The sequence below is a fragment of the Pelophylax lessonae genome, assembly GCF_965119305.1.
Source record: "Pelophylax lessonae genome assembly, chromosome: 3".
Taxonomy (NCBI): Eukaryota; Metazoa; Chordata; class Amphibia; order Anura; family Ranidae; genus Pelophylax; species Pelophylax lessonae.
In genome coordinates, this window is record NC_138770.1 from 293,170,215 (window position 1) to 293,189,772 (window position 19,558).

The 19,558-nt window shown below is 43.6% G+C and overlaps 1 protein-coding gene across 1 annotated transcript in view; it reads left to right on the forward strand.

Moving 5' to 3' along the window:
• LOC309551110 (putative cation-transporting ATPase 13A4) overlaps positions 1-19,558 on the forward strand; it is a 203,764-nt gene that overhangs the window by 156,624 nt on the left and 27,582 nt on the right. Inside the window, exons 25-26 of the mRNA XM_082251556.1 lie at positions 16,066-16,235; positions 18,556-18,644. Coding sequence (XP_082107682.1) covers positions 16,066-16,235; positions 18,556-18,644 — 259 coding nt within the window. The remainder of the gene's footprint in view (positions 1-16,065; positions 16,236-18,555; positions 18,645-19,558) is intronic.

Consider the following 19,558-nt stretch of genomic DNA (forward strand, 5'->3'; position numbering starts at 1 on the left):
GCCTTGTCAGTCAAAATCACGTCAATACGAGCATATGAGTTATGCACAGCAGAATGGTGAGAGAACATTCTGTCGGAGGGGTGGTGACACCTCCACACGTCGAACAAGTCGTGCTTGTGGATAAATCCTTGTAGTGAGGGCTGGAGCCTAGAGGAGCTGGCGGTAGAGTCGAGGGTCCTGTCCGGTGGCAAGTTAAAGTCTCCGCACAGTATCAGGGATCCTTTTTGAGCCCGTCTAACAGTTTTGAGTGTGCGATTGAGGAACCGCAACTGGTGCACATTGGGGGCATAAATGGATGCAATGGTGAGCGGCAGTCCATCTATAAGGCACGTCAATATAAGGAATCGGCCGTTGGGATCAGCGATGGAGGATAGGAGGGAGAAGTCCACAGACTTGTGTACGGCTATTAATACCCCTTTCCTCTTTTTCGGGCAAGATGCAGTGTAGATGGTGGGAAAATCCCTATGTGCACAAGAGGGAGTATGTGAGTCCAGGAAGTGAGTCTCTTGAACGCAGGCTTTGTGCTTTGTGACTCAACGCTGTATGCCACAGAGAAGCTCTCTTGGCTGGGTGGTTCAAGCCGTTAGCATTCAGTGACAGTATTTTAACCGTCATTGAGGTCTAAGGGAATGTGTGCGGTGTGGTTACTCACAGATCCGATGATACCAGATGGTGGCTAGAGGCAGAGATGAAGGACTGGTGAAAAGTGGAGCATAGGGTTTTCAGAAGCTTGCAGATGATGCAGAAGAGTTCGTGGTCTCCTGTTGGAGTGCCAGCTGGAGAGGTGGACTTTCGCAGTAGTCACATCGTCATGGGTAAAAGGGTGCCTGCTGGATGGGAAGGGGAAAAACAAAAGACAAAAGGTAGAACAAAACAGCATGAAGAACAATAAGGAGATCATTGGTATATGACCGTCTCCTGGTGGGGGTAAAACAGTTAATCAGCCAAGCAGGCTAGGTGGTCCAGGTATATCCATTTTGCTTGGTAGACATCCAGAATAATGCGGAAGAAAGGTAAACGTAACCAGAAAGAACCAAGAACCAGACTCGGAAGCTGGTGTGTATGATCAAGTGTCTCTCAGGTTATGGTGGGGCACAGTGTGCCATTGCTGAGGGATCTTGCTTGGGGGTTTCTTGGCCCCAACCGGGGGTGCAGCTTCGGGGATGATACCCCATGTTTGTAGTAGTGGCAGGCCTCTCTCAAGGTTGGTAATGGAATGGGATGATCCGTTCCTCTCTACCACTATTTTGGAAGGATGCTTCCATTTATAGGGAAGGTTGTGGTTTCTGAGTGCTTTCGTTATAGTGGACAACTGCCGCCTCATGTCCAGAGTGTGCTTGGAGAGGTCGGCAAATATTTGTATAGTGGCGTATGGGTCGGGAAATTGGCCCAGTGATCTAGATTTTTGCAGTATGGATTCCTTGATGTGGTAAAAGTGCACCCGTAACAGGGTGTCTCTGGGAGTGTGCTGAGGCAGGAATGGAGGTTTAGGAACCCGGTGTATGCGGTCGATGGTTAAGTCCAGAGGAGTAGCTCCAGGAAGAATCGTGGAGAAAACGTCCAGGGCAAATTTGTGTAGCTCTGCGTGCGGGACTGATTCAGGTATGCCCCGGATCTTTAAATTGTTTCGCCTAGAGCGATCCTCTAGGTCTGCTATTTTCGCTTTAAGCCACTGGTGTTCCGATACGTTTTCGTCATGTGCTTCAACTAGTTCATTTACAGTAGATACCATGTCAGACATGGAGGACTCCACATTATGGACTCTATCCCCAAGGGAGTGGACCTCAGTAGTGAATCTATTAGCCAGAGCCACTATGTCAGATTGCAAGGAGGTATGGAGTGCAAACATCATATCTTTTAGGGCAGTGTCCAGTATGGGTTGTCCCACAGTAGGGAAAGCGGCATACTGGTAGCAGAGAGGAGGTGGTGCGGCCTGAGTATGAGGCCTGTGCCTGTGCATCAAGCCAGAGCTTGGATTTGGCTGGACTGCTGCACGTAGGGCTGGAAGGCTCAGGAGTGCGGGGGGACACAGTACCTGTCTGCGGAGGATCGCAGGGAGGTCGATCGTCCGGCAGATCCGAATAGTGCTCCCGCTGTCTCTCCGGAGCGGCAAGGCCCGAGCCGCCGGCGCCATCTTGTCGGCCGCTCCGAGATGGCGGCGGGAAGAAGGCCGTCAGTTTCTTCGGTCCCTTCTCGTTTTTGCGCTTCCCGGTCATGGCTTCAGGTGCAGGGGTGATAGGGCGATGCTGCCCGATAAAAAAGAAGGCTGGATGCCGCTTGTAGGTGTGCGGATGTCGCTGGATGCGGAGCCCTGGAGCCGGAGCGAGGGATCAAGCTGCCATCAAGGTCCCGCGCCGGCCACGCCCCCTCTTGCCTTGCTTTCTTACTATTTATATACTTAAAGATTTTCTTGGGGTTTTTTTTACTCTCTTCCACTATATGTCTCGTGTGTTCTATTTTAGCCATTTTGATTTCATCTTTACATTTCTTATTGCACTCTTTGTAATGCTTGAATGCTGCCAATGACCCCTCAGCCTTGTATTTTTTGAAGGCATTTCTTTAGTATTAATATGCATTTTTTATGTTGGAGTTTAGCCACCCAGGGTTTACTATTGCTCTTTTAAATTTATTTCCCTTTGGAATGCACTGGACAATCCCTTTGTTGAGTATTCTCTTGAAGCACTCCCATTTTTCCTCCGTGTTCTTAGTTCCCAGGGTACTATCCCATTTGATATTGTTTAGCAAAGAGCACAGTTTTAGGAAGTTTTAAGGTTGCCTTTGGAGCTACTTAAGTGTTTGAGTTGCCATCATCCCTAATATATAACAAAGCAATTGGGTTGGTTCCTCAAACCAAAAAAGATGGGATTGTGTAGGCAAGGTATTTTCATAAAACAATATAATTTATTATACAAATTACAGAAGTTGGCTCTTTTGAAGTTCAGTGTCCTTATATTACCCTTGTGTTTCCTATTACTATGATTAATACTGAAACAAATTGACCTATGGTCACTGTTTCCTAAGTTGCCCCTTATTTCTATATCTGTGATCAGGTCTGTATTGTTGGTAATCAGTAGGTCTAGTACCGCGTTGTTTCTTGTCAGTGCGTTCACCATCTGACCCATGAAATTGTCCTGCAAAACATTTAGGAAATGCCTTTGATGAATGCGCGGGTCCTTCTGCCCAGTCTATATCTGGATAATTAAAGTCCCCCATTATAATGAAATTTCCCATCCTTGCTGCCAATCCAATCTGTGAAAGGAGGTCCGAATCCCCCTCCTCACACTGGTTGGGGAGCCTATAGCATACGCCCAATATTGATTTCCCCATAGTGCCTTCCCTTTGAAGTTCTACCCATAGGGATTCTACCTCATCCATAGCTCCATTATTAATATCATCCCTCATATTTATTTGCACACTGTTCTTAATATACAGACATACCCCTCCCCTTATTTTACCTTCTCTATCTCTGCAATAAAGGGAATACCCCTGAATGGTCGCCAGCCAATCATGAGAGCTGTCAAACCAAGTCTCTGAAATCCCCACAAAAGTCCTCCTCATACATCAGCAGCTCCAGCTCTCCCATCTTGTTGGCTAGGCTTCTAGCATTGGTATACAAACCTTGTAATTTTGACCGGATGCATACTATATCCTCGTTTGATGTTGTTTTTAGGCTGCTCTTGTGATTTTTCCCCATACCCACCTTGGATTTAAGAACTCTGAACACCCTACTGCTAACGTCCCTATTTGTGCCCGCTGAACCTTGCTCCCCACTGGCTGATTCTACATCTATACCCTCCCCCATCACCTAGTTTAAAAGCCCCTCTAACTTGTTGGCCATCTTCTCACCCAGTACGGTTGCACCCTCCCCATTTAGGTGCAATCTGTCCCTACTAAAGAGCCGGTAGCCGACTGAGAAGTCGGCCCAGTTCTCCAGGAACCTGAAGCCCTCCTTACTACACCAGCTCCTCAGCCACTTGTTAACTTTCCTAATCTCCCGCTGCCTCTCTGGTGTGGCTTGAGGTGCAGGTAGTATTTCTGAAAATACTACCTTGGAGGTTCTACTCCTCAACTTAGCTCCTAAGTCTCTGAAATAGTTTTTTAGGACTCTCCATCTCCCTCTGACTTTGTCATTGGTATCTACATGTACCATGACAGCTGGGTCTTCCCCATCCCCACCCAGTAATCTGTCCACCAGATCCGTGATGTGCCGAACCTGAGCGCCCGGTAAACAACAGACAGTTCGGCACTTACGGTCTTTGTGACAGATTGCCCTCTCTGTCCTTCTAATAATTGAGTCCCCTACCACCAGAACCTGTCTTTTCTTTCCCTTGCTCCCGCCCTCACTGGAGGAGTTCTTTCCCTGGCAGCTAGGGGCGTCGCTCTGCTCCTGCAATTCTGGTCCATGACTGGTTTCCCCAACATCACGCAACAGGGCGTTTTTATTGGGGTGCTCCAGCACAGGACCGGCCTCCTTGTCTTGTTCTGTCACCCAACTACTCTGCTCTGATGCCTGCACCCTTGTATCTCCGCCCTCCTCTGTGCAGGCCCATGCCTGCACCTGACGGGTATGCTCCCAGCTCTCCTTCAGTATGGAGATTCTTCTCAGTGTTGCCAGTTGCTTCCCTAGATTCAGAACCTGAGCTTCCAGGGAAGCAATGTGCTTACATTTTGTGCAGCTGTAATCGCCCTTGATCGCATGATCAAGAAACATATACATGCCACAAGATGTACACCAAATCACATCTCCACACCCGCCGGGCATTGTACCCACTAATCTAATCTAATCTAATCTAATGGGGATTCAGTAATTTAAGTCTGTCCTCTGTGGCTGTTTTCTAGCTTCCTAACTCTACTTTCTCACCCTCTGGTACTCTGCGACACTTACAGGCACTCACTGGCACTCACAGACACTCACTTGCACTCATTAACACTCACAGGCAGTCATTGGCACTCACAGACACTCACAGGCAGTCACTGGCACTCACTGGCAATCACTGACACTCACCGACACTCACTGGCACTCACAGACACTCACAGACACTCACAGGCACTCACTGGCACTCATTAGCACTCACTGGCCCTCACTGGCACTCCCTAGTACTCACTGGCACTCACTAACACTCACTAACACTCACTAACACTCACTGGTACTCCCTGACACTCACTGGCACTCACTGACACTCACAGGCACTCGCAGGCATTTACTGACACTCAGACAATCACTGGCACTAACTGGCACTCACTGACACTTACTAGAACTCACTGGCACTCACTGGCACTCACTAGCACTCACTGGCACTCACTGACACTCACTGGCATTCACTGACACTCTGACACTCTCTGACACTCACTGGCACTCACTGGCACTCACTGACACTCACTGACACTCAGGCACTCACTGACACTCAGATACTCACTGGCACTCACTGACATTCACTGGCACTCACTGATACTCTCTGACACTCTCTGACACTCACTGACACTCACTGGCACTCGGGTACTCACTGATACTCAGGTACTCAGTACTCACTGACACTCAGACACTCAGTACTCACTGATACTCAGGAACTCACTACTCACTGACACTCAGACACTCAGTACTCACTGATACTCAGGCACACAGTACTCACTTACACTCATTACTCCCTGATAGGGATGATCGAACGGTTTGGGTCGACCATCGGTTCGACCCGAACATTGGGTGTTCGAGGTTCGGCCGAATTTAGAACTTTTTGCTGAAAAAGTTCGGAATTCGCCAACCAGAACCGACCAAAATGCAATGGTTCAGGAAATGGGCTTTAAAAGCCTGTGATTGGACCAGAACCATTAGCAAAAGCCAACGGAGGGGGCAGGAGAATGCTAGGAATGTGATTGGAGTGACTAGGGGGTCCATAGTCCAATCATTAGTGAATAAGCCCCCCAGTATATAAGATAGCCCCCGCCAAATTCCTAGCATTGTTATACAGGGACATGGAAGAGAGTGGAAGCATTTAGAATTTATTAGTGTGAGGAAATGGATATCTAGTGTAGTTAGGGTGCTCTTTTACACTTTAGTTAGATGCAAAAATGTAGTTTCTGTAGGGAAAGTGTGAAGTGTCAGGGTGACCGTAATGTAGTGTAGGGTGAACTGACTGCTATGGCAGGGTGACCAAACCCTTCCATATCAGGGTGACCGTAATGTAGTGTAGGGTGAACTGACAGTGACTGCTATGGCAGGGTGACCAAACACTTCCATATCAGGGTGACTGCTATAGAGAAAAGCTAGTTTCTCTGAAGTCACTTTCGCTGCAGTAATATGGCTTCGCCCCTGTCAGCTTGCTTTTTGGCTGCAGGCGTCTATAGTGATTTTTAAACACATGTTTGGAGTCAGGCATGACATCTGAACATGTGTATAGGGGGTATATATACACACCCATGTATGTATATATACACCTGCACATATATAGGTGTGAAAGGAGCAGAAAACACTACTTGCGCTAATGAAATAATTAACACCAATATAGTTACGCTCCTATCACACCTATATATGTCTAGGTGTATATATACATATAAGTATGTGTGTATATATACCACTATACACAAGTTCAGATGTTTTGCCTGCCTCCAAAGAACCCAAGAAAATGCCAAAAAAACCGCTAGCGTAAAAAAAAACGCCCAGGTGTGTTGTCGCAGGCATTTTTTGGGGGTTTTTGGAGGCAGGTAAAACATCTGAACTTGTGTATAGTGGTATATATACACACATACTTATATGTATATATACACCTAGACATATATAGGTGTGATAGGAGCGTAACTATATTGGTGTTAATTATTTCATTAGCGCAAGCATATATTTCTGCTACTATCACACCTATATATGTCTAGATGTATATATACATATAAGTATGTGTGTATATATACCCGTATACACAAGTTCAGATGTTTTGCATGCCTCCAAAGAACCCAAAAAAATGCCCAAAAAAACGCTAGCGCCAAAAAAAAAACGCCCAGGTGTGTTGTTGCGGGCATTTTTTGGGGGTTTTTGGAGGCAGGCAAAACATCTGAACCTGTGTATAGTGGTATATATACACACATACTTATATGTATATATACACCTAGACATATATAGGTGTGATAGTAGCAGAAATATATGCTTGCGCTAATTAAATAATTAACACTAATATGGCTCTGCTCCTATAACACCTATATATGTCTAAGTGTAAAATACATATAAGTATGTGTGTATATATACCACTATACACAAGTTCAGATGTTTTGCCTGCCTCCAAAAACCCCCAAAAATGCCTGCAACAACACACCTGGGCGTTTTTTTTTTTGGCGCTAGCGTTTTTTTGGGTTCTTTGGAGGCAGGCAAAACATCTGAACTTGTGTATAGTGGTATATATACACACATACTTATATGTATTTTACATTTCAAAATTTCTACTTGAGTAAAAGTACAAGTGCTCGATCAAAAAGTGACTTGAGTAGAAGTGGAAGTGCTCGCAGAAAAAGTTACTTAAGAAGAAGTACTAAAGTATTCAACATTTTTTTTACTTAAGTATTGCAAGTAGTTTTTTTCAAAAAAATTGCTACTTAAGTACTAAAAGTAAAAAGGACCAGTAGTTTTGTGTAAGATTCTGGTACCTTTGGTACCCTTATTTACCATTTTCCTTTCAAAACATTGCGTCCCACCTTTTTAGTTAGGTGGAACGCATACACCTTTAAGACGGATGACGTCATCGCTGAGCGCCGCTGAGCGGCTATTTCAATCGCCAGCATTCTCTCTCACGTTGTTCGTTCAATGTGTGTCTACATGCTCACAAGCCTTGTCTTGCTGTCGGAACCTCCAGCTATTTGCCTTTACCTGGAACAGACCGGAACCTCGCAACAGATCCCGTATCTCGCTACCGGATCACTCCCTCACTACTGGACCCCTCTACTTACTAAACCTTACTAGTGATAAGTACCCCACAGGGGAATCCTCCATAACTAACTTACACTATCATCTTCTGCACATTAAGGACTGTTACTATCTATGCATACTAATTCTACCATCTGCACTGTTACATAGATTGCTAGCTCTTGAGTCTACTACCATCTATCCTTGCACTGGGTTAGTCTATCCTGTCTATGTCATCTGCTGTCCTTACCACCTGTTACCATACATGATTACTAACCTATCTGCATTCTACCTATTACCATCTACTACTCTCCTGAACATTACTATCAAGTGCTTACCATTACTGTCACTGCTCACACCTGTCCCTTCAGCACATCACTACCATACTATCATATACATCCTATCACTCCAGGAACATCTTATTGAGTGTGTGTATATCTGTATGCTGAAGAAGACAGGCCCACAGTGATGAGTCTGGAGAGTTGGATCTGGTATTCCAACACATCTCTACATGACTACTGAGTGGAGATTCTGCAGCTGCAAATCCAGCTTACAATAAAAACGCAGGAGCGTTACATTTTGAAAAAAAAATTCTACTCAAGTACTGAAAGTAGAAGTACAAGTACTGTGTTATGTAGTTATTAAAGAAAGAAGTCAAAAGTTTGAACATCATATTGTTTTTTATTATTTCAAATGATTTATTCAAATGATTAACCTAAAGGACAATCACAATTCCTTAGGCTGTAACTTTTTGTAAACAAAAAACAGATAAAGTATGTCCCTCCCTTCCCCTTTTAAAGCATCCACCTTTTAAAGCCAGGGGTGGTCTCCTTCCTGAGCTTCCTCACTCTCACAGCCAGGCAGATCTCTTGAAGTTGAAGGGCCAGGGGTGGAAGGTGGTGTTTTTGGTTTGTCCATCTTTTCAGCTGATCAAAAGGCAGAACAGGAGCATGCGCAGTCTTCTTAATCGCGGTTTGATTTGATTTGCTCAATTGATGATGATGTGCCAGGCCAGCTTCATCAAACCTACAACGCTTAACAAAGTGGCTGTGCTAAAAATGCTAATAAAGTGCCTGCAATTATATATATATATATATATATATATATATATATATATTCTTCTTGTATTCAAAATCATCGCCCACAGTATCAAAAATAAAGTGACATGTCTGTGCTAAATGCAGTGCAAATTATTCCCCACAATGTAAATTTAATTCATATAAAATATATATGACAATACCACAATAAAATAAGTTGTGATTGTGAATAAGTTAGGTGCAAGTTTAAGTGTGTAAACTAAACTTTATAACGAAAAGTCCATAACTGAATTCCAGTGTGCAATCTAAGAAGTGCTTGTCACTTGCTGTCAGATGCTTCCACCTTTCTTCTGTGATCTGCTCAAGTAAAGTGGTGGACTGGATAGCCCCTCTCTCTGCCTCTCACCTTAGTAGCACTGGCACTGCACTGGTTCAAAAAGCTGTCTATATTATTTTCATTAAAAGAACTTGTCAGAACATGCTTCCACCACCTGTCCTTCACACTAGTAGTGCTCATTTGCTTTGCTCAAGTCAAGTGCCACTGCCAGTGGCCACTGCAGTGCAGGCACAGCCGCACAGGCAGAGGCAGGCCGCAGGAAGCACAACACAACACTTATGGTCCATGGACCATGGATGGTCGGATAATCATCATAGCCGTCAGTCTTACTCTTCTTGGTTCAAAAAAGCCACCCATGACCCGTGTGTATATAATATATTAATATTTTATATTGATTATTTCATTCTCAAATGGCACATTTGCCATGGCAAGGATTAGGCCCTCTCCACGGTCCACCTCACTCACCTCATACAGTAGAGAAGAAGATGAGATAAAGAAGAAAATGCTCCGAGTCCCGCCGCCCGTGTCACAACTCCTCTCAGTAAGGGCCCTAAGGGTTGGAGTCTGAGTGACACACAACACGTCTAGAGGCAGAGACCTCGAGCGGGAAGACGGCAGCATGGCTCCTCCAGTGCGGTCTTAACTTGATGATCATGACAGTGATTCCGCGGGCCGCGGCGCGAGCCAGGCTGTGGGATTGATTGAATTGAGTTGTGCTGCCTACTGCTACACGCTACCTACTACTAAATTGTGAGTCAGTATATTTTATTTCATTTTTATATATAAAAGCGGTATTGTTGAGCACTACTAGCCACTCGATCTCCTGGCTGTCACTTTGTCACATGTTGGGGAATCACAGCGGCTCGGCTCCAGAAGTGGCGGGTGTCCCCGTCATCCTGCCAGGGTCGCCAAGAAGTTCATCACCTAATCTTAAGTTATTAATATCTTATGAGGAGAGGACCTATGAGATTGAGAATTGAAATAATTAAATATATATGGCTTTTTGAACCAGTGCAGTCAGTGCTAGTGCCACCCAGACGCTATCCACCAGTGCCACCACCATTAAGTGTGTTGGTCGGTCACTCGAGCACTGAAGGAGGTGGAAGCATCTGACAAGTGAAGTGACACTTTAGATTTGCACACTGGAATTCATTTATGGACTTTTTGTTATAGATAGGTTTACACACTTCAACTTGTTGCACGCACCTGACCTAATTTATTTCATAACTTATTTTATTGTGATTTATTGTCATATTTTATATGAATTGAATTTACTGTTACATTGTGGGAATAATTATTTTCACTGCATTTAGGCTCTAGCACATTCATGTCACTTTATTTTTGATACTGTGTGGAGTGTGGGCAGGGCACTGGGGGCAACAATGATATTATATCGATTGCACAGGCACTTTATTCGCACAGCCAAGTTGCGTTAATTGTTAGTAGTTTCTTGATGCACTTTAAGTGCTGTAGCACCATTTATTTGTTTGTTTCATATTTTCTTTTTATTGGAAAGATTTGGTATAGCAGCTTCTATTATACACAGCCTTTATTTTCGTATGCGCTGATTTACAAATGACATTATAAACATTTTTTTGAGCTTTATGTAACCTGCCATCTACTGTTCTGGCAGTGGTAATTTTTTTAAAAGTAACGAGTAACTATGCAGCACATAAAAAAAATACTTGAGTAGAAGTATCGAAATCATCGAAAAAAATGTAGTGAAGTAAAAGTAGAAGTAGGAGAAAAAAATTCTACTCTAGGAAAGTACAGATACCGCATTTCGGTACTTAAGTACAGTACTTAAGTAGTTCTACTTCATTACTATACATCTCTGCACTTAGACATATATAGGTGTGATAGGAGCGTAACTATATTGGTGTAAATTATTTATTAGCGCAAGCATATATTTCTGCTACTATCACACCTATATATGTCTAGGTGTATATATACATACATGGGTGTGTATATATACCCCCTATACACATGTTCAGATGTTTTGCCTGCCTCAAAAGACCCCAAACAAATGCCCAAAAAAATGCTTGCTACTAAACCGGCAAGGTGTGAAAAGAGGGAAGCCACTAACCTGTTCTATAAGTGACAAAATACAAACAATCTTTTTTTTTTTTTTATGGTTCTGGGCATGCTACAGAGCTGAAACTTCACAGGTACACTTTTTAGACCCCCCCAGATATTAAATCCAAAGAATTTATTTTTTAATTTTTTTCAACAATTGGCTCTCTATCAAAAATGACAATTTTTAAGAACTTTTTTTTGTGTGATTAATAGTCCCTCGGGTATGACCCAAAACCCTAGGCACTTTTTAGGGGCATTTATTGGGTTTTAGGGCTTCAAAATTGTGTTTTTTGATTACCGAAGTTCGGGTCCCATTGATTTCAATGGGGTTCTGAAATCCGGGCTGAACTTTCGGGAAGTTCGGATGTTCTGGCCAAACCGAACTTTTGAAAAGTTCGATCATCCCTACTCCCTGATACTCAGGTACTCACTGACACTCACTACTCACTGATACTCAGGTACTCACTACTCACTGATACTCAGGTACTCAGTACTCACTGACACTCAGACACTCAGTACTCTCTACTCACTGACACCCAGACACTCAGTACTCACTGACACTCAGGTACTCACTGATACTTAGGCACTCAGTACTCAGGTACTCAGTACTGACTGATACTCAGGTACTCACTACTCACTGACACTCAGTACTCATTGATACTTAGGTACTCACTACTCACTGATACTCAGACACTCAGTACTCACTGATACTCAGGTACTCACTACTCACTGACACTCAGACACTCAATACTCATTGATACTCAGGCACACAGTACTCACTGATACTCATTACTCCCTGATACTCAGGTACTCACTGACACTCACTACTCACTGATACTCAGGTACTCTTTACTCACTGATACTCAGGTACTCACTACTCACTGACACTCAGGCACACAGTATTCACTGACACTCAAGTACTCACTGATGCACAGGCACTCAGTACCCACTGATACTCAGCCACACAGTACCCACTGATACTCAAGTACTTCCCTACACCCTCAGTCACAGTCTTCAGTCACAATCACAATCACAGTCACAGTCTTTACTTACCAAGTGTGTGTCCCTGCGCTCCCTTGCAGTGCTTGTCAGCAATTTCTCCCTCCCTCCTCCCACAGTCAATCAGTCTTCTGCTCTGCTCCCGCCTCCCTCCTGTGTCACTTCCTGGTCTTTTCAGCCAGCCAGCTAGTGGGGTATGACTCCCTCCTCATAGGCATACCTCTTCGCAGGATCTATCTTCTTCGGTCTGTTATGAAAGCTGCTGCCAATTCCTCCATTGGCTTCTCATTGCTTAACTAATACAATTCAAAACATTACCATTAACATACAAAGCCATTTACAACTTTGCCCCAAACTACATCACCAATTTTGTCTCAAAATATCATCCAAACTGTCCTCTCTGCTCCTTCAAAGACCTCCTGCTCTCTAGCTTCCTTGTCTCCTCCTCACATGCTCATCTCCAGGACTTCCTTAGAGCCTCTCACATCCTCTGGAACTCCCTACCCCAATCTGTTAAGCTATATCCTTCGTATTAGGAGAAATTGCTCTAACCACCAGGAGTTTCTGTCCCAAGCAGATGTTTTGACCAAAAGATTTCAGGAGAAGGGGTATAATTGTGAGTTTCTTCAAGAGACACTCACAGAAGTTCAACAACTAGACAGGACACAACTGCTGAAACCTAAGAAGGTAGAGAATGTCGATAGTGCATCTAATTCGACTATTGCACCCTTCATTACTTCTTTCTCTAGCCAACATATGACTATAAAAAATCTTATTCGTCGCCATTGGCATATTCTAAACAATGACCCAGTTTTAGGAACCATCTTACCTGATAGGCCAAAAGTCATATTTAAGGGTGCATCTTCTTTGAGGCATCATCTAGCCCCCAATGTATTGGAGCCCCCTAAACCTAGGGCCACTTTCTTAGATCAACTTACAGGGTACTATAGATGCAATAGGTGTCAAATCTGTTCACTTAACTCTGTGAAGAGGCGCAACACCAAATCGTTTACTTCCCAGAGTACGGGGAAATCATTTGACATTGACCCCTTCATCTCCTGTACCACCAAAGGAGTGGTATACTTGCTTCAATGTCCATGCGGTTACCAATACATCGGCAGGACTAAACGCCCCCTTAATGTTAGACTTAATGAACATGTAACCAACATTAGGAAAGCATTTCCGAAGCACTCTGTTTCCAAGCATTACGCACAGGCCCACAACAGTGACCCTAGGAATACGCTGTTTCTTGGAATAGATAGGTTCACCCCACACTGGAGGGGGGAGCCCCAAACTAGAGGTATCTCCCGTCTTGAAATGGCATGGATCTATAGGGCCAAGACCTACACGCCTTTTGGTTTAAATGTAGATACTGAAATCAATGCATTTATTGATAATTCTTAGTCCACATAAGGTGGTAGATTATATCTTGTCCAATTCACAATTTATTACTATGTCCAGAGGTTATCGTATTGTTACCTCTATATGCCTTTTAAATTTATAGAATGTTACTGTAGTCTCATTTGTTATGTGTTACTGTTTTAATTTTCCAATTCATCTTTGGATGCCTGTTACGGATATTTTAATTTGTTTTTCAATTCATAACAGGGTCTATAAATATTGTACAATTTCTTTTGGGGCAGAATCCATTACCGGAATTTCCCACTTATTTTAATACATAGATATAATTTAAATTTTTTATATTTTTATTGTTCTTGTTGAGATATTCAATTTATGCACAAATTTGATTCATAGTTTGTTTTACTATTCAATTAGTGCAACGACTATGTTGGATCTATTCAATATCCAATATCCAATATTTAATTATTTTTGATTAATTTTACTTTACACCATACAGTGGTTGGCCTAACCCCTACGGGCGCGGGTCTTATTATCTGGTTACTCCTTATGTTGTTTACATCCTGTTGGTCCTGACCCCCCTCAGTGCCGGGTTCGTCATGATTTCCGGTTCTGGGTTATGCAGGATCACCTTGTTTGTTTTATTTCCATTGAAGTTTACCGGACCGTGGAGGCAACTTCCGGTTCCGGGTTACCTCAACCAAGATGGCGGTTAGGGAACTTCCGGTCATCGATCTAATCACCACTATGGCTATTAATAGGTGGCGTCAGCACGCCGCCCGTACCTTTGAGAATATCATCTTCGATGAAACGCGTCAGGTCACAGCGTGCTGACGTCACCTACACGTTGCTGTCCACGAGGGACGGGCGAGCGGAGCCGTCCGGCCGGCGGCTTTTTTCCTCTCTGCATTTGATCTTCTGATTGTCTGTAAGTGCATTACCATTTTTAACAATAAATTCATCTGTGGGTTTTACACTATGGCGTTTTCCATATATTTTGCATTATCCATGGTTGACCCATTACCGTCTATCTGAGTTCCCTATCTGAGTGAGGAGACACACCGGATCGGTTCCCTACATATCCTTCCTGCCTCCAAATCACCAGGAGTCGGTAAGGGTGTTTTATCCATCAGAGGTGTCCCCCCACTTGCTTGCATGTTCGAGTCACATCTATCCAGTTATATATAAGCTCTCCATACTCATCCTTGTGGTAAGCTGCTGTCCTATTGGGGTAATCCCCCTTCCCCCCTTTTTTAGTGCATCTGCTATTTTCCTCTTTATTTCGGTAAGGAGTACCTATTGGGGTTTTGTGGCATCCTTTATCACATTTTCTTTCACTACGGGAGCAGTGGTGTTCCCATTGCACTTTGGGTGTTCTTTCTTCACACATATTTTTTGGTTTTACGCTATGGCGGTATATTTTTTTGTATCACATATGTCACCACTCCATTGAGGGATCCGCATTGGAACCTGGCAGTCCACTTGGATCTCATCCCTGGGACGTATTTGAACATACTGATGGGCCTTTGTTTATCATATTTCCGGTAAGCGGTACCTGCACAAGTTACCCGTTTTTGTTTCCATATTCTGGACATTATTCGGATCTTTTATAATTTCACCATACAATCAACTTGTATACATCATCCACAGCGCAACTTATTTTATATTGGACATTTTTTGGGTGTTAGTCTCACTTGAGGTTGCTGCTTTTATTTTTATTTTTGGATTAGCGCAATTGTTTTCTTTTTTATCTAAGCTATATCCTACTCTGTCCACTTTTAGGCAATCACTGAAAATGCATCTCTTCGGGGAAGCCTATCCTGCATTCAGCTAATAATCAAATCTTTTATTTCTCCCATTAGTTCTTCCCTCAAATGTATTACCCATCAGCTCCACCCCATTAGATTGTAGGCTCCCAGCAGCAGGGCCCTCCTAACCCTCTTGTATTGAATGTATTATTTCCCCTTATATTGTAAAGTGCTGCACAAACTGTTGGGACTATATAAACCCTGAATAATAATAATAATAATAATAATAATAATAATAATAATAATAATAATATTAATAATAATAATAATAATGTTGCTAGCTGGAAAAAGATAATTTGTTTTCCTTTCTGCTGCTTTTTTCCAGGAATAATTGTCAGCTGTAGAAGAAATATTCTGCCATGTGGCAGAAATAGTTTACTTTAATATATTTTTCTCCTATCTACTTTTTCCTTTTTTTATTTTCACTTCAACACCAGCGATTTTCATTGTGTTCCTGTAGAAACCATGAAAGTATTCATCCTGTAACAAATGTAAAATGAATAAATATATACAGCATATATTTGACTAAACTTAACACAGTTTGACTTTTTTTTTTCTAATTGGCAGTGCCTGTCTACCATTAAACCACAGCATGGTAAATGTTACCATAAGAGAACATCGGTTTTCAGAGAACTTCATCACCACGACAATGTTCCCTATAACAGGATTCAACCTTATTATTCTAGAGTTTGTCTTCTCCAAAGGACAGCCATTCAGACAGCGTTTGTATACCAACTGTGAGTTGCAATTTAATGTATAAATGTAAAATATAATTATATGTACACAGGGCCGGACTGGCCTACCGGGATACCAGGAAAAATCCAGGTAGGCCGGAGGCCCTGGGGCCGCTTTGAGATGTGGCCGCAAATAGTTTTTCTCTCCCCTTTGAAATTGCGGCCGCCAGCCCGCCCCACTGGGTACGCAGAGTCCAGTTAGCCGACGGATGTGAGTGGCATGACGTCATATCCGGCGGCTGCGCGGCAGATCTTACTGGCGGCCGGGAGAGGACAGTGACCGGTGCTGTACGCTGTGCTGAGCACCATGGGCCCCCACCGGGAAGATATGACCATGAACGGGATCGGGGAGAATGCCCTCCTCCAGGATGACGAGGTAAGTAGGAGAGGAAGGAAGCCCCGTACACTGGAGACACCGGGCGGGTGATCGGGGCTGCCAAGAACAGAGATTGGGGGGACAGGACCGAACATGGATCCCCCTGACTCTTCAGCGTAACATCGCTTCTCTGTAATGAGATGACCTGTCAGTATCCATCTATGATTAATGCATCCCTGTGCTCCCTGTACTGTGCTCTTCATCTTCTCTACTGAGGATGATCTTCCTATCACTGATCATTACATTACAATGTATATATATATTCTATACCACAACACTCACTGCCTGGGTTCCTCTCCATCAGTCTTCCTACCCCAGAGGGAGCCCTAAGAATAATGATTGTCTCTCTGGTCCCCCATGCTATAAATGCAATGAACAGCTCACAGGACATCATCCTAATCAGTAAGTTTTAGGAGGAATGGGGGGCCTTATGTTGTGTCCTTCCACCTGTACTTGGGAATTGTGGGATCCGGCTGTACATATGTGACCCTGACCTTGTACATTGGTGGGAAACATATAAGTTATCCCATACCTCTGTGGGCAACATTTAGCTGACCCCGTACATTGGTGGGCAGCATGTAAATGACCCTGTACATTGGTGGGCATCATATAAGTGGCCTTGTACATTGGTCATTGATGGGCAGCATATAAGTGACTCCGTAAATTGGTGGGCAACAAATAAGTGACCTTGTACATTGGTGGGCAGCATATAAGTAACCCCGTAAATTGGTGGGCAGCAAATAAATGACCCCGTACATTGGTGGGCAGCATATAAGTGACCCTATACATTGGTGGGCAGCATAAAAGTGACCCTGGGGAGAGGGGGATCTGCATTGTATTAGGGGGAGGGGGGAACAGCATTGTAATAGGGGGAGGGGGCCGGGGGGAACAGCATTGTATTCGGGGGAGGGGGCCAGGGGGAACAGCATTGTATTAGGGGGAGGGGGCCAGGGGGGGGACAGCATTGTATTAGGGGGAGGGGGCTGGGGGGTGCAGCATTGTATTAGGGGGAGGGGCCGGTGGAACAGCATTGTATTAGGTGGAGGGGGGATCAGCATTGTATTAGGGGGAGGGGGCGGGGGGATCAGCATTGTATTAGGGGGAGGGGGCCAGGGGGAACAACATTGTATTAGGGGGAGGGGGCCAGAGGGGGGGATCAGCATTGTATTAGGGGGAGGGGGGATCAGCATTGTATTAGGAGGAGGGGGCCAGGGGAGGGGGACAGCAATGTATTATGTACCATAAAGGGTTTTAATTCTGTATGAGTGGTAGGGACCCAGAGAGCGTTAAATGACTGCTGGTTAGGGGTGCAAATTACTTGCCTTTCCTTGGATGCTGACCACCCACGCTACACCACTGGGGCTGGTATGAAATTATTTCCAGGGCTGGTTTTTATTACCAGTCTGGCCCTGTATGTACATTCCTTTTATCTCTGCCCTCCAGCTAACAGTATTGCTGTGTGTATGATAGACACCAGTGCAGTTGTGTCTCTGCCCCTGCCTACGCTTCGTCTAGACTTGGCAAGTCCCAAAACACAATATGCGATGATGCTTTGTTTGTGCATTTTGTGATATCCAAGAGTAGTTGGTGTTCTATCTAGTGAAACTAATAGCAATAAAACTATGAAAATGCTTCTGCAATTGGATTTTTGGCTAACTTAGTAATTCTATCTATCTATCTATCTATCTATCTATCTATCTATCTATCTATCTATCTATCTATCTATCTATCTATCTATCTATCTATCTATCTATCTATCTATCTATCTATCTATCTATCTATCTATCTATCTATCTATCTATCTATCTATCTATCTATCTATCTATCTATCTATCTATCTATCTATCTATCTATCTATCTATCTATCTATCTATCTATCTATCTATCTATCTATCTATCTATCGCTTTAAAAAATAATCATTATAATTCAGTTATATTTCTTTTTAGATCTACTTACCTGTTTGATGATTGTGCAAGTGACAGTTTATGTGTTTGTGTTGTTTGCTGACATTGAAGATATGTACACTGCTCTGGAGGTATAGTATTTTGAAACCATTTTCTTAATTATTTTAAAAGACTGCTCAGCATAAAATCAGCATAACTATTAGTACTGATCATAGCTTATTGAGAAACTTTAGGTAATTAATGAGTACATCTTTAGTATTTTTAATGAAAAAGTTAGGTTTCTGTAATGTTGTTAGAATATATTGTTATATATACCCTAGTTTCCTGGAAATAAGCCCTAGCCCCAAAAGAAGACCTAGCGTGATTTTTTGGGATGGCTGCAAATTAAGCCCTACCCTGAAAATAAGCCCTAGTAAAGTCCTTGTAAAAACATGTAATCCGTTTTGTAAAAAGATTATATGATATCCAGTGTGTCTCCTTTATTGTCGAAAATACCTTATTTACAGCGCAGCTGGCCGCTCATGTGACCTGCCGGATATCTTCTCCTCTCCTCCCAGATGACGTCAGCGGCTCCTCCCTCTGCAATGCTCTGAGCGGAGCTGACATCAGCGGGGATCTTGGCCCCTTCCTCTGTAGTATTCAGGGCAGGTAAGAAGAGCTCCGGCGGGTCACATGAACGCCCAGCAGCACTGTAAATAAGGTATTTTCCAGAACAAAGTTATAAAAGGAGTCACATTGCACATTTTTTATTCTTTTAACAAAACAAAATACATAATTTTTCAATGACTTTAACCAAGGTTTATTTTTGGAATTACAGAATGTCATAATGCTGACTCCTGAGCTGACAGGGGAGAGGGGGAGAGAAGACAAGGGACACAGGAACTTTTTAAAGAGAGGGGTAGGACTTCCAGTTCCGGCGCCGTATGAGTGAGTAGCTCCGCGCTACAGCTCCCGCTACAAGTGCCCTTACACCTGCCTACAAAGACTGCCTCACCACCCGCTCTGGTCCCGCACGCACCCCGTGGCCCCCCCAGCACCGATGGAC